We start from the raw sequence: 15,388 nt of genomic DNA on the forward strand, positions 1-15,388 counted from the left end.
AATATTAAAAAAGTAAAAAGGGTATATTAGTAATTAAAAAGGGCGTTTAGAATTATTAAAAAAGAAAATCCGGACTCTACTAACGACGAATATTTCTAAATAGTACTTAAATATTATAATAATACTATAGGGCCTAATAAACTTATACTAACGTTATTAGTATTTAGAGTATATTTAAAAACGACCTTAGCCTCGCTACTATTACTAAGTATAAGCTAACGAGCCTAAGTAGTTAAAAAAGTAATATAAGTATTATATAAAATAAATATAAAAAAGTAAGTTAACGAGGTAATTATTACGTATAATAAGCCCAATATAGGGAGTAATTTAAATATATTACTAAATTTAGATATATAAATATAGTATAAAATTACTTAATAATAAGCTAGGCTATATAAATTAATTTTTATTAACGAGCGCTCTTATATAGTTATAAAAGATCATAATTAGCTACTCGAAGTATTAATTATAGTAATTAAACCGTACTATATAGATCTTAATAAGGTAATTTCTAACTTATAAAAAGAAGAAGAGCTAGGGGAAACTATATAACCCGCGGTAGAAGTATAAGAAATTATCCTTAATAAAATCGTTATAATAATACTAATAAATAACGAGGAAAAGGAAATTACTAAAAAGGTACTAATACTATTAATAAGACGTCGTAAAAAACTACGATAGTAAGCCCTAACGTAGTAATTTATTATTAATAACGAAGTAATTAATACCTTTTATATAATAAAAAAGAAAGCCGATTTCGAGCTAATAATTGAACTACGTAAAGAAGGTATAATTATAATTATTAAAAAGCCGTATAAAGGATTAGATCTTATTAAAATAAATACTCTTTATAATTAAGGGGTTTATTAATTTATCCTATACGACTTAGAAAAATATATAAACCTCCGTATATTTAAATTATAAATAGCTCGTAAGATTAAAAAGAAAAGAATACCTTAGCTATACGAGAAGTCTAGATACGTAATTTAGGGGTATAATAATATTAAAAAAGCGACGCTACTTATATAATTACCTATTATATAGCGCTATAACTAATAATTAATAATAATACTAATAATATTACTATAGAAAAAGGGATATAAGATTTAGAGCTACGATATTACCTAGGCCTATATTTAATTAGCTATAGGGCTTATGAAAAAAGTCCTAGCCTATTTATTAAAGGAAATAGCTAATAAGTACTTAGAAAGTACGATTATTAAAGTACTTAAGCTATTATATAGGCTCGTAAAATCGGGTACTTATTAGTAGGCTACTTACTACGATTTTTATATTAATTAATTATTAATAATTACCTCTATATACGACCTGTGCTTATTAGTTATAGAGTACGAAGGCGACTAATTTAGGATCGTTAGAATATAAATTAATAATATATTAGGCCTATTTAATATTAATTTTATAAAAAAAGAGGATAAGGAGCTTTAAAAAGCGGGCTTTATAGCGAAACTAAAAGAGGTCCTTATAATAAATACCCCCTTAGTATTTAATAGCGGGATTTTTATAATTAAAAAGAAAACTATCGTTTTTTAATAAAAGGGGTAGGGTAAGAAGATTAACCTCGTTAATTTAAACGTAACTGATATTAAAAAGTAATATAAAGCTAAGCTCGCGCGAGGGGTATATATTATAAGTATTTATTAGCTTAAAATAACTTTTAATTATATTAAAATAGCGTAGGCTATAGATTTAATTAAATAAGACGTTAAAGTACTTAATAAGTAGCTTAAGTAATAAAAAACGAATCTCGATCGAGGTCTTATTTACTACTTAATTAACTTTATAATTAATAAGCTCTACGTCTTCGTTAATAAATTATTTATAAATAATAACGACCTTACTTCGTAATTAGGGTATATTATTATCCTGATTAATAAGAGTATAAGTAAGAGCGAATTTACTATATATAGTAATATAATCTACTACTTATTAACTAAAAATAAGTAAGTAATAAGAAGTATATTAGTATTAGAAGTTTATAATATAGTTAACGGCATTAACCTCTCTTATGCAATTTTAATAACGCTAAGGAAAATTACTAATTAAATTAGCTTTTTACTTATTTTAACGGTTATTTATATTAATTCTTATTTATTATATAAATACCTCGTTAAATTAAGAACGACGAAGGAAAAGAGGCTTATAATCGATATTATAGCCCTTAAGTAATCGTATAAAAGGCACAAAATACTTAAAATCCGTTAAATTAATAATAAAAATAACCTCGTAAACGCTTTTATAAAAATAGTACTAAATAAGAAATTAGAGTAATTTATAAGTAATAAAAAAGTTATTATATAAATAGAGGGATAAGTTATATAAAAAGAATAAAAAAAAGGGGGAAAAAGAGACGACTTAATAAACGGGCCCGAGGTCGAATTATATTTCTAACTATAGCGATTAAATTAATAAAAAAAAAAAAGTTAGTATTAAATTAAAAGTCTAATTTAACCGTAGTATATAGCTAACTACGTAAGGGCTAATTAGGGGCCCTATTTATAATTATTATAGCTAGCCTAACCTACGGTTAGAACCTCTTTTTTATACTTATTACGTAAATATTTATATAGTTTAATTAATCTCTTCGTCAACTACGGTTCGAACCAACTACCCTATAATAGGGATACTGACACTATCACATCCAGAGCATTGACCACGGGGAAATTGCTGGCTGGAAACCCCATCACAGTGAGTCGCTTAATATCAGTTCGATTCCGTCCCAGACGTAATGATACTGACGCGCCACAGTGGAAAGACATCTAGAAGACGCACTACAGCATGGCCCTTTCGACTTTGTCTTGGTGGCTACGAAAAACTTGCCTGATGTGTACACGATCCCAGATATCATTGGTCCCGCGATTGCACCCCAAACGTCAATCGTGCTCGTTCAGAACGGCATTGATATTGAGCCACCATTACTCGAAGCCTTTCCGAACAACATCTTACTCTCAGGCGTCCCGCTGATAGGGTGCGAACTCAACGGACGCGAGATGTTGCATAATGACCCAGATATTCTTCAGCTTGCGTACTGGCCAAATCCAAAGTTTACACCTGAGAACCAGAGCACCGCGTGCGCCGCATTTGCTCGGATTTACAACAATGGTGGTGCCAAATGCAACATCCAGACAGATATTTCTTGGTTCCGATGGCGAAAGCTCATCTGGAACGCTTCTTTTAACACCGTCTGTGCCATAACGAATTTGGACTCGGGCGCCATTCAGGATGCTGGTGGTCTGGACACCCTGATCCGCCCAGCCATGAGAGATGTTGTGGCAGTTGCCCAAGCAGCGGGGCATATCTTCTCCGATGAGATCTTGGATGACATGGTTGCATTCACGCCCAAAGAAGCCCGTCTGAAGCCGAGTATGCAGGTTGACGCGGTGAGGCAGAAGCCAATGGAGATCGAGGTGATCTTGGGAAATCCTATCAAAACCGCGAAGAAACTTGGCGTGCTGGTTCCAACTTTGGAATTTCTCTACAGCCTTTTGCAAACCAAGCAGTGGAGTTTCTTGAATTTGGAGGAGTGAATCTTGTTTCCCATATTTCTTATGTGCTTATCGCAACCTATGTACAAGAAAAATATGCTTTTTCCATTCTTCGTTCCCTGTGTCGTTAAGAAGTACATGTAAGCCTCCTAGCGACGGATGTGCACTCTCATGTTCCCGTTGCCCCAAGCGTTGTTCTGACCGAAAACGAGACTGCCACGGGTGCAAGCGTCCATGATCTGGCCTGCCGACCGGGCAACATTGCCGCAGGGACTGGATGTGTCCCTGGGAGGGTTGCCACCGGTAGCAACACCGGCGATCTGAGCCTGGCCACGGTGGCAGAAGACAGTGGCGCTGACGACGGCCTTGCACTCCACATTGGCGCGGGCAGCGATGAAGTCGATACACCAGACGGCATCAGCAACCTATCATAGGCAATCAATGTCAGTGAATGCCTTTGATGAAAATACCATGATTCATCGTCGTGTGGTGGTTACAAGACCCTTTCGTGGTAGGCTGACGGAGGGATAGCTCAGAGTGACTTACAGAGGCAGCGTTATCGTTGTCGTTGAATGTGCAGCTGACATCCTGCTGGCGCTTCTCAAGACCATCTAGACAGTGACAAGTCAGCCATTGGTGGTTCTAGTTGCAAGGCAACATTAAGACAACAATGTATCACGAACCGCTTGAAGTCTGGTTGAATGCGAGAGCCATGGCCTCCTCGGGCGAAGGATGTTGCCCGTTGGGGTTGGCAATGATATCCTCAGCCCACTTCTCGAAAGAGAAGGGAACGTTCTGCTCGGTGGCCTCGGCAGCAGTAGGGGCGGCGGCAATGAGAGGGATAAGGGCCAGAAGGCCGGCGGCGCGGATGAGGTTAACCATTTTGTCAGTGAAGAGATATTATGTTAGGTTGTTTGAAGAATGATGAGTTGTGGCAATGATCTGAAGAGAAATGACGCAGCTAGGTGTCCGCGATGGAGCTATTTATACCCACCGAGATAAAATTCTCGAGGTGCCTTGAGAACTCACTGAGGAGGGCGTTAGACGAGAGGATGTCACGCTTGCCACTTCTGGAAGTTTTATGGACATCTAGACCTGCACCGCTGTCGAAGGAAGGATCTAAAGTTTTCGAGGAAGGCTGGCTCAGCTGCAAGGAGTTGGATCCTCACGATGGGGCTGACATTGCCGCAAATCGTTAACTGGGAATCCAGTCTAATACATGCACGGCTCAGTCTCTTGACCGGACAACTTCAATACACCTCACACTCACCATCAATGAGTCCGCGTTAGCACGTTGGGGAGCTCATATCTAAACCACAGAACCCGGTAAAGTCTTGGACGTGGATATTGGCAATCTCTTACTTCTGTCCAATACTCAAGTGATTACGTGGCATTTCTTTCGTTCCCCAGTATCTGCTAAAGCTTGATTTATCGCAATTCATTCTCTGCCTGACATGAAGTCTTCGTTTCCTGCGAAAATAAAACTTGATGTCTGGTCGCCAAGCCTCGGCTCCCATCTGTGACCTGGCAGCCCCAGTCTCACAGTAAGATCAACAAGCCCATCGGCAGCAACGGGTCAGAGTGGCTACCCTTGGCAACTTGCCATTGTCTTGAGCTTAGGGCTAGACTATAAGCAATACGAGGAACACTACCATGGTTACCAGAGCCGGAAAGAGCCCAATTGGACATCTCGCAATTGAACGCGAGGATCTTACTTAGGCACCCGCAATCCGAGATCTCGGCAGGTTTCCCATAGGCTCGCTCGGGTGGCATAGATTAAGTTGAATGGGTCTCGGCACGACCCAGTGGCGGTGTATCAGCACTTGTTGAAATAAGCAGGTCCAGGGCGGGGAATTGGCTTTTAGAGGCATAGGGCGAAAGGACCCGCTGAAACGGTCCGAAGCGTGATACTTTTCAAGTTGTTCCCCTCAGTTCTGACTGCGAGGAACCCTCTCAAGAACCTTCCAGTGCGGGGCCAGGTAAGCTCTTCACAGAGTCCAAAAGTACATAAAACAAGCGAAGTACACTTCCTATGTTATTTATTCCCCAGAAGAACGTAAGAGTTGGATAGAAGTGGTTTGATGCTGGACTTTAAGAGATAACCGGTGACAATCCAAAACCCTGATACATTTTAACTCTTTCTACTCTAGAAGGCCACCCAACAGCCCAACAGCATTTTCGCGGGTCTTCAAGGATTTCTTAAGCCAGCAATTCCCATTATACCCCCCTGTGGTGTCCAGATTTCGATTGAAAACTGCTGCAAGGCACACTCTGGACCCCCTATATCGATTGTATGACGCACAAGCCCTCAAACAATCTAAATACGAGTGGGCCACAATGGCTACTATGTCGTTCGTTTCCCCTGGTCCGTAATTCGTCCCGCAATGAACCGTAAACTTTGCCTCTTCGTCGCATAGTTTTATTGTTTCTGATCTGCCGTCTATGTTGGAGCAGTGAGGGTCGAGTATCTCTATGTGTTGTGTTGGCACCTCTGATGAGTTTCCGGTGGTTGAGGACAAGACAGACCTGGTCGTTGATCATTAGTCTATTGGACGTCTCATCACTTGTCAACTTTATGAAAAGGAAGTCATACTCTCTCGCTTTTTTCACAGCCAACGTGCCACCCACACCACCGCCAATAGCTGCTGTCACCAAAACCACGACCAGCAAAACACTAAGAACGAACGTCGCTGGCCTCAATCCGAGGATTGCACGCTTTTTTGTCGAAGAGTCTGGGATTTTCGATTCCAGAACATGCTGAACCGGATGATCACATACAAGAGCCACTTTGTCGGATTAGAAGTCCAATTCGACCGCGGCATATAGCCGACTGCGCAGGGGCTAATTAGGGGCCCTATTTATAATTATTATAGCTAGCCTAACTTACGGTTAGAACCTCCTTTTTATACCTACTACGTAAATATTTATATAGTTTAATTAATCTCTTCGTTAACTACGGTTCGAACTAACTATTTTATAATAAGGATATTAATATTAATTAATAGTTAAATTCTATTATTATAAATTAGTAAGGTGTTTTACTATATAAAAAAAACGACCTCTTAATATTATATAGGATAGGAGATTTATACTAATTAACCTTATAAAGATAAATAAAAAAAGAGGCAATTCTTAAATACCGTATAGAATTAAGTAATTATAGCTTTTTATTACTTATAAGAGGTTAATGTTTATTATATTAAATTATATTAATTAACGGAACTACTTGAGTAACTAGCCTTTTATTATTACCCCGAGTAGCTTTTTTACTAAACGACTTTTTTATAGCCGGCCTATAATTAGAAATTAATTAGTTAAATTAGTAAAAGAAAATATCTATACGACGACTACTTACTTAATTAATTAATATAATAAACGAGCTTAATAATATAATATAAAAAAGTACCGCGCGATTAAAAAAGGGGATTTTTAAACGTAAATATTTTTATTTAGTAATAAAGGTAACCTTATAGGAGTTATTAAGCTAAGAAATTTATAGTATATAAAAAAGTCTATTATTATAAGGATTTTATAAGTACGACCTTAAGCTTATAATTTAAATAACCTCTTTATAGCTCTCTTTACTACCCCCTAAGTATTATTTAAGAATATAATATAGGGGACGGTTTAATAAAAGAGGAGGGGATTTAAAAGTCTTAATAATATTAAATTAAGAGTATTACGGATTTTAGAAATTAACTTAAGAAGAAGGCGGCTATTCTAAAGTAGTCCTACGACCTCTTACTAAAGTTATTATTAACCTAAGAAAAGGTTAAAAAGACGAAGATCTAAGGGGAAAAGAAAAGAATCTTCTAAAGGGCTACTTAAGGGCTTTTTTTTATATTAGCTCTTAATACGAGATTATTAATTTTAAAAAATTAACTAAGTAATAAAAAGGATTATTAGTAAGCGATAATTACTTAATTATAATTAAGTTATAAAAAAGACTACTTAAAAGATATAAAATAGGGTACCGAGAGGCTATAAAAAATAAGATCTCTAAGGTATCTAACCCTACTACGTATAAATAATAAGTAAGTATTTTTAATAAGTCCTTAAAATATACGATTTTATAAAAAAGAGGGCTTAATTTTATTAACTATACTTAACGGCTTATATAGTTTTTAATAGCTTATATAGCTTTTTTATAAGCTATTTAGTATTTATTTTTAACTATTTTTATAAAATACTACTCTAAAAGAAATAAGTTAAAAAAGGAAGCTATTTAGAAATTATAAAGAGCACGAGGCTTAGGAAGCTAAAAATATATAGGATAATAAAAATCGGTAACTAGCAAAGATCCTAAGACTAATAATTATATTTTTTTATAGTAATATAAACGTTTATTATTACTATTATAAAAAGGAACTATTAAAACCTACCCTTTTATATTAAATAAAAAGGAGGATCTTAGTAAGTATAATAGCTAGTAATTTAAAAAGGTAGTAGTAATTATTAAAAATAATAAAAACGAGAGTAATAGTAAAATAACGAGAGGAAGTAAGAATCTCTTAAACCTTAATAAATTCGTTAAGTAGCGAAAGTACGGATTTATTATAACTAGCGCGCAGATTAAATATATCCTTATTAAAATTAAACACGCTAGTAATTATTAATATGGATATAAGCTAGAGTACGACCCTTAGTAAGTTAGGGTAAAGAAGAAGAGGATAAAACCCGATTTTAAATAAAATCTTAATCTCTTATAAATAAGTAAATATTAACTTAGATTATTAGGGGACATAAATATATAAAATTACGGATTAGCTTAATAATAAGTAAATTAACGTAGTATTAATCTATTTAACTAAGGTTTATAAAAAAAAGGGGCTATAGGGGTAACCCCTATTTTACGAGATCGTAAACGACCTTAGTTACTAACTAAATAAATAGTTCGCGAGCATAAGCTTAAGAATTATAAAAGTAATTAATAAATTCTTTTATAAGCAAGGGGTATTATTAGCGTAATTATAATCGCGAGAGCTATATAAAATATTAATAATAATAATTATAAAAGAGGAATTCGTACTATAGAACTAGGTATAGGTTAATAAAGTATATAATCGCTTTAACGAATTTAAAAAAAGAGTAAATAACTTAGATTTCTTTTTTATAATTACTAACGGAAATCTATTGTTATAAAAGGATATACCGAGATAAAATATAGTATTAAAAGTACGATAATTAATAATTCTGCTTATTTCGATTTATAATTTATTACCGCTACTAATACGAAATTCGGCACCGATTAGCTAATAAGAAAGGAAGTAAACGACCTAAAGTTATTAATAATACATAGCGACGTAAGGATCGTATATAAATATTAAAAATTTAGTAATAAATACGAGGTAATTTATAAACTTTAAAAAGATCTTCCTAAAAGAGAAATTATATTCTGGGGGGAAGTATAAGGTTTTATAAAAAACCCTAATAATATGTTATAATTATTACGAAAAAGTGGGAATTAGGGAATATTAGTATTATTTAGTAATTAATATTATACTCGTAAGCAAAGCCTTTAATTATTATTATAAAGCGGTACGTAATTTTAATTAAAACGACTTTTTTAATATAATTAACGTAATCCGAAGCTACTTTAAGACTTATAATAAGAACCTAGAGCTCCTATCTAAGCTACGAGCAATTTCTTTTATATTTATAGCTAGGATAATAGAAAGTAAATTGCGAGTAGAAATACTTAAAGAGCTTATTAATTAAATTAATAAGCTAGCGAAAACCTAGCTAAATAAGGGGATAAATAAGTAGAAAGTTAGATATTTTTATACCGTAGTTTAGTATATATGAAAAATAAAAATAACCCTATACTAAGTACCTAAAGACTACGAGACGCTCTACTCGAAGCTAAGATCTAGCTTTAATATTAAAATAAGAATACTGCGCTAAACCTATTTCTAAGTATATAACGGCCCTTATTAATAATATTAAGTTAATTAAACGTATAATAGGAAAAGAAAAGAGGCTAGATATAGTAATCGCTAATAAAGAGGCCTAAATACGTTAAATAGGTAGAGATTTAACTTATAAATAAGGTAATAGAAAAGGTAATATTATATTTATAAAAAAGATAGATATTAATTAAGTAACTATTTTAAAAAAGAGCGTACTAAATTGTACGAATAGTATAAAAAGTTGAGAGTAGTAAATAGTAAAACTAGCCCTCGTTAGTTTAATTAATTCTTTATTATATATAAAAGTAGATCTAGGGGTACGGAACTTAGTAACGGTAGTTAAAGTAGTAGCTTAAAATATATACCCCTTATAAGAGATTTAGAAAATAAGGAAAATCTTACCCCCTATATTAACGAATTAGATTATAATAAAATCGATAATATTAACTACTCTTTTTTTACCTTATTAGCTTTTAGAGGATATACGAGGCTAAATAAATAGAAAGTAATAAAAGCTCTTAATAAGTAAGCTTTTATTTATAAATAGTAAGGGAAGGTCCTTTAGATAACGAATACGGAAGTAGCTAAAAAGGCGAATTTAATAGGGCTAAAGCCTATTCTCTTAATAATTAAAAAAAAAACGCTATCTCTCTTAATATTTAAAAAAAAGGAATATAGTACTAAGTATATCTAGGGGTAGCTAAAGGGGTCCTTTTTATACTACTTAAATCCCTTAAATACTAAGCTTATATAAGTATTCTATACGAGTAAAAGGTACGGCCTAAATAATTTCTATAGGATTATCCTAAATACTAAGGTATTATAATAATTAATTAAAAAAAAAGGGTAATTCTAAGCGCTATAAAAGATCGCGCTAGTAATACTTAATATATTAATAATAAGTATTACGAGGATTAGTTTCGGCTTAGGTAAGGAAATCGGTACCCTAGGTATAGTAAAAGTAGAGACGTACTTCGGAACGATAACTTTTTATATTTTACTTATTAATACCCTATTTCTCTTATATCTAAAAAATATAGATCGACTAGGTATTATATTTAATAATATAAAGAATAAAATCTCTAGCGGTAAGTATTTTAAAATAGTTAAACGACGATGGGGGTATGTATTTATAAAGCTTATTAATAATACGAAATTAATTAATTATTTAATAAAAAGTGAGCTTAGAAAATTATATTAGAGATTTAAGTACCCGTTAGTTATGAGGCTATATAACCTTTTAAAGTAATTAAATAATAATAATATTAAAATAGGGGCGCTAGAGTAGTTAATAAAAGTATATTACTAATACTAAATAAATACGTAGAGCTTATATAAATTTAAGTTTAAATTACGTAATAAGCTTAACTTTAACTAGGAAATCGTTATCGATATTTTCTATTTAAATAGTCGGCTAGTATTATATATAATTAACGTAGTTATATCTTTTTAAATAGGGTAATTCCTCCGGGATTTATAAATAAAAATAGTATAAGTAGCCCTATAAAAAAGCTAGATCGATATATACTAAGGATTACTAAATAGTATTAAAACCGACGCTAGTATTAGCTTTAAGTTAGTAGAATTTAAGGATAATACGACGGCCTATAGTATATAGCTAAAAATCGTACTTATTAAAGCGTACTATAATATTAAAAAGGTAAAGAGAGTATATTAATAATTAAAAAGGGCGTTTAGAATTATTAAAGAAGAAAATCCGGATTTTACTAATAACGAATACCTCTAGATAGTATTTAAATACTATAACGATATTATAAGGCCTAACGGACTTATACTAACGCTATTAATATTTAGAGTATATTTAAGAACGACCTTAGCCTCGCTACTATTACTAAATATAAACTAACGAGCCTAAGTAATTAAAAAAGTAATACGGGTATTACGTAAAATAAATATAGAAAAATAAGTTAATAAAGTAATTACTATACGTAATAGGTCTAATATAGGGGATAATCTACATATATTACTAAATTTAGATATATAAGTATAGTACAAAATTACCTAATAATAAGCTAGGCTATATAAGTTAATTTCCGTTAACGAGCGCTCTTATATAGTTATAAAAAATCGCAACTAGCTACTTAAAGTATTGATTATAGTAATTAGACCGTATTATATAAATTTTAACGAGGTAATTTTTAACTTATAAAAAGAAAAAGAGCTAGGGGAAACTATATAACCCGCGGTAGAGGTATAAGAAATTATCCTTAACGAAATTATTATAATAGTATTAATAAACGACAAAGAAGAGGAAATTGCTAAAAGGGTACTAATATTACTAGCGAGACGTTATAAAAAACTATAATAGTAAGCCCTAACGCGGCAATTTATTATTAGTAACGAGGTAATTAATACCTTTTATATAATAAAAGAGAAAGCCGATTTCGAGCTAGCGGTTAAATTACGTAAAGAAGGTATAATTATAATTACTAAAAAGCCGTATAAGGGATTAGATCTTATTAAAGTAAATACTTTTCGTAATCGAGGGGTCTATCGATTTATTTTATATAACTTAGAAAAATATATAAACCTCTATATATTTAAATTATAAATAGTTTATAAGATTAAAAAGAAAAGAATACCCTAGCTATATAAGAAGTTTAAATACGTAATTTAGGGGTACGGCGATATTAAAAAGGTAACGCTACTTATATAATTACTTACTATATAGCACTATAACTAATAATTAATAATAATATTAATAATATTATTACAGAAGAAAGGATACGAGATTTAGAGCCGTAATATTACCTAGGCCTATACCTAATTAGCCATAGGGCTCATAAGGAAAATCCTAGCCTATTTACTAAAAGAAATAGTTAGTAAGTACTTAAAAAGCACGATTATTAAAGTACTTAAGCCACTATATAGGCTCGTAAAATTAGGTACTTATTAGGGGGCTACTTATTATAATTTTTATATTAATTAACTATTAATAATTACCTCTACGTACGACCCGTACCTACTAGTTACGGAGTACGAAAGCGACTAATTTAGGATTATTAAAATATAGACTAACGATATATTAAGCCTATTTAATATTAACTTTATAAAGAAAGAGGATAAGGAGCTTTAGAAAGCGGGCTTTATAATAAAACTAAAAGAGGTCCTTATAATAAATACCCCCTTAGTATTTAATAATAGGATTTTTATAATTAAAAAGGAAACCGTCGTTTTTTAATAAAAGGGGTAGGGTAAGAAGATTAACCTCGTTAATCTAAACGTAACTAATATTAAAAAATAGTATAAGGCTAAGCTTATATAAGGAGTATATATTATAAGTATTTATTAGCCCGAGGTAGTTTTTAATTTTATTAAAGTAGCGTAGGCTATAGATCTAACTAAATAAAATATCGAGGTACTTAATAAGCGGCTTAAATAATAGTAAATAAATCTTGATCGAGGTCTTATTTATTACCTAATTAACCTTATAATTAGTAAGCTCTACGTCTTTATTAATAGGTTATTTATAAATAATAACGACCTTATTTTATAATTAAGGTATATTATTATCTTAGTTAATAAGAGTATAAGTAAGAGCGAATTTACTATATACGGTAATATAATCTATTATTTATTAACTAAAAATAAGTAAGTAACGAGAAGTATATTAGCGTTAGAAGTATATAGTATAGTTAATAGCGTTAACCTCTTTTATATAATTTTAATAACGCTAAGGAAGATTACTAATTAAATTAGCCTTCTACCTATTCTAACGGTTATTTATACTAATTCCTACTCACTATACGAATACCTTATTAAATTAAAAATAATAATAAAAAAGAAGCTTATAATCGATATTATAGCCCTTAAGTAATTATATAAAAGGCGCGAAATACTCGAGATCCGTTAGATTAATAATAAAAATAACCTCACAAACGCTTTTATAAAAGTAATACTAAACAAGGGATTAGAGTAATTTATAAATAGTAAAAAAGCTATTATATAAATAAAAAGATAAGTTATATAAAAAGAGTAGAGAAAAAGGGGAAAAGGAGACGACTTAGTAAACGGGCCCGAGGTTAAATTATACTTCTAATTATAATAATTAAATTAATAAAAAAAAGAGAAAGTTAGTATTAAATTAGAAGTCTAACTTAACTACGGTATATAGCCGACTATATAGGGGCTAATTAGGGGCCCTATTTATAATTATTATAGCTAGCCTAACCTATAGTTAGAACCTCTTTTTTATACCTACTACGCAGGTATTTATATAGTTCAATTAATCTCTTCGTTAACTACGGTTCGAACTAACTACCCTGTAATAGGGATACTAACACACTTGCTTATGGGTTTTGTCAGGAGAACAGGCCTCGGGGTCATCCGGAATGTAAGCCTCAGGGCCGGTAGAGTCCATCATGTGCTCTTGTACCCCTAAATAAAGCAGCGCATGAAGTCTCAGACTCTCAGTCATAAAAGAAGATAGGAGCAGATATTGGTGTCAATGGAAAGTGAACCGATAGAAGAAATAGGAGGGATGGAATAGAGGGAACCAACGACCAAGCATTGAGCTAATAATGAACTCAATGGTGTCAATATCGGCTGGTTATTCACACAGTACTGTGTAGTCTTTGTGTCCTGGGAAATCAAGAGCTAACAATTTCTCGACTAATTCGTGGGGTTTGAAACATTGCTGACCTTCAGAGAGGCCTGATGATCGCTCGTACAACCTGGACTGCCCTTATGTGTAACTAAGTGTACGACATACCGTCAAAGAGACTGAAGTCTAACACACTTACTGTAGCGCATTGCTTACTTGGGGAAGTACAAGCACCTGAAGCTCGGAGAGAGTCTTGTACATGTCTGACTGTGCTAAGAGAATCAGGCCGGCTAGGCTTGAATGCTAGGGCTGTACTACACAGTGTATCGTTCTTTGTACGCGTTGACCGTCAATCAGTTGGACAGCGTGTCAGGCCATTTTGCGTCAAAATCGTTTATCGAATCAAACAAAACTGAGCATTTGAATTACAATGTGCGAATTCTAGCAAACCAATGATCTCGCATAAGTTTTAGAGTCAAGGTCGCAACGTGAAAGCGGAGATAAGAGAAATTCCGGATGTGATACACAACGATACTTTATACCTCAAACATTTGTTAAATATAGAGAAGTAAACACCACCCGCTAGACAAAGAACGTTCAGTAGTCGGATGTGGTGCGACAAACCTCAGTAATTCTAAGATATACTCAATCCTGGAACATCAAGTTAAACAATACTTGTGTGTTAGTTCGCGTCAGCTATTATCGATATCAAACTATTAATTATATAGCAATGTTAATAGGTATACGACACAGGGAAGAAGCTCACAGAGGCTAACTACTATTAGGGTCTAAAAGAGGAATTACTAAAATCTACCCTTCCCTCGAGGTATACTACTAGCACTCTATATATACCTAAGCTACTCTTTTATTACTTAGTCCCCCTCTTTATACCCCCCTAAGCTATCCCTTAACTAACGAGGCCTAATTAATAAGGCCTAATAGGGTGCTCCCTTCCCTAGGCTTCGTCCTAAAGCCCGCTTATAGTTCGTATATACTATATTAATCCCTTACCTAAGAAGTCCTTAGATATATAGTACGAGGGCAGGTATAAGCGGCGCCCGTCGGCCTAAGTATAGACCCCTTACTCCGGATAATAGCCCCATAATTCTATACCTAGGTCGCTCCTACCTATAGGCCGTCCTTATAACCGCTAGTACCTAGGTAGTCGTCGCCCCACTTTTATTCGCTAATATTAACCCCCTTCTAAGCTATTATAATTCCGAATTCCTTTTTTCTTTTTTTTTATTTATAATTATCCTTTCTATATATAGTCTCTTACTTTTATTAGCGTCTACGCTACTCCCTTATTACGTAGATATTATAGCTAATAAATATCTCCTAGATCCCTATTCTTATATACTCCCCGCGCCTAAATAAGTCTTTTTTAAAGTCGTTCCGTAGTTACTACT

General features: G+C 32.9%; 4 protein-coding genes across 4 annotated transcripts; 1 reads left to right on the forward strand and 3 right to left on the reverse strand.

Moving 5' to 3' along the window:
- Positions 1-3,011: 3,011 nt before the first annotated feature.
- On the forward strand, positions 3,012-3,548 carry CLUP02_16012 (uncharacterized protein; the record flags this gene model as incomplete). Its single annotated transcript, XM_049294936.1, has 1 exon — positions 3,012-3,548. One exon carries the CDS (start codon positions 3,012-3,014, stop codon positions 3,546-3,548), a length of 537 nt encoding a protein of 178 aa, XP_049152083.1.
- A 107-nt stretch (positions 3,549-3,655) lies between these two features.
- Positions 3,656-4,388, reverse strand: CLUP02_16013 (uncharacterized protein; the record flags this gene model as incomplete). Its single annotated transcript, XM_049294937.1, has 3 exons — positions 3,656-3,931; positions 4,053-4,117; positions 4,190-4,388. The coding sequence occupies 3 exons, from the start codon at positions 4,386-4,388 to the stop codon at positions 3,656-3,658; spliced, it is 540 nt and encodes a 179-aa protein (XP_049152084.1).
- Positions 4,389-4,411: 23 nt separating this feature from the next.
- Positions 4,412-5,195, reverse strand: CLUP02_16014 (uncharacterized protein; the record flags this gene model as incomplete). The annotated part of the gene is made up of 7 exons (XM_049294938.1): positions 4,412-4,467; positions 4,536-4,648; positions 4,732-4,765; positions 4,830-4,870; positions 4,961-4,990; positions 5,050-5,104; positions 5,168-5,195. The coding sequence occupies 7 exons, from the start codon at positions 5,193-5,195 to the stop codon at positions 4,412-4,414; spliced, it is 357 nt and encodes a 118-aa protein (XP_049152085.1).
- Positions 5,196-5,946: 751 nt separating this feature from the next.
- On the reverse strand, positions 5,947-14,240 carry CLUP02_16015 (uncharacterized protein; the record flags this gene model as incomplete). The annotated part of the gene is made up of 6 exons (XM_049294939.1): positions 5,947-5,976; positions 6,033-6,263; positions 13,722-13,813; positions 13,937-13,981; positions 14,078-14,109; positions 14,179-14,240. The coding sequence occupies 6 exons, from the start codon at positions 14,238-14,240 to the stop codon at positions 5,947-5,949; spliced, it is 492 nt and encodes a 163-aa protein (XP_049152086.1).
- Between the last annotated feature and the right edge of the window lie 1,148 nt (positions 14,241-15,388).

The sequence above is a fragment of the Colletotrichum lupini genome, chromosome 9 (genome assembly GCF_023278565.1).
Source record: "Colletotrichum lupini chromosome 9, complete sequence".
Taxonomy (NCBI): Eukaryota; Fungi; Ascomycota; class Sordariomycetes; order Glomerellales; family Glomerellaceae; genus Colletotrichum; species Colletotrichum lupini.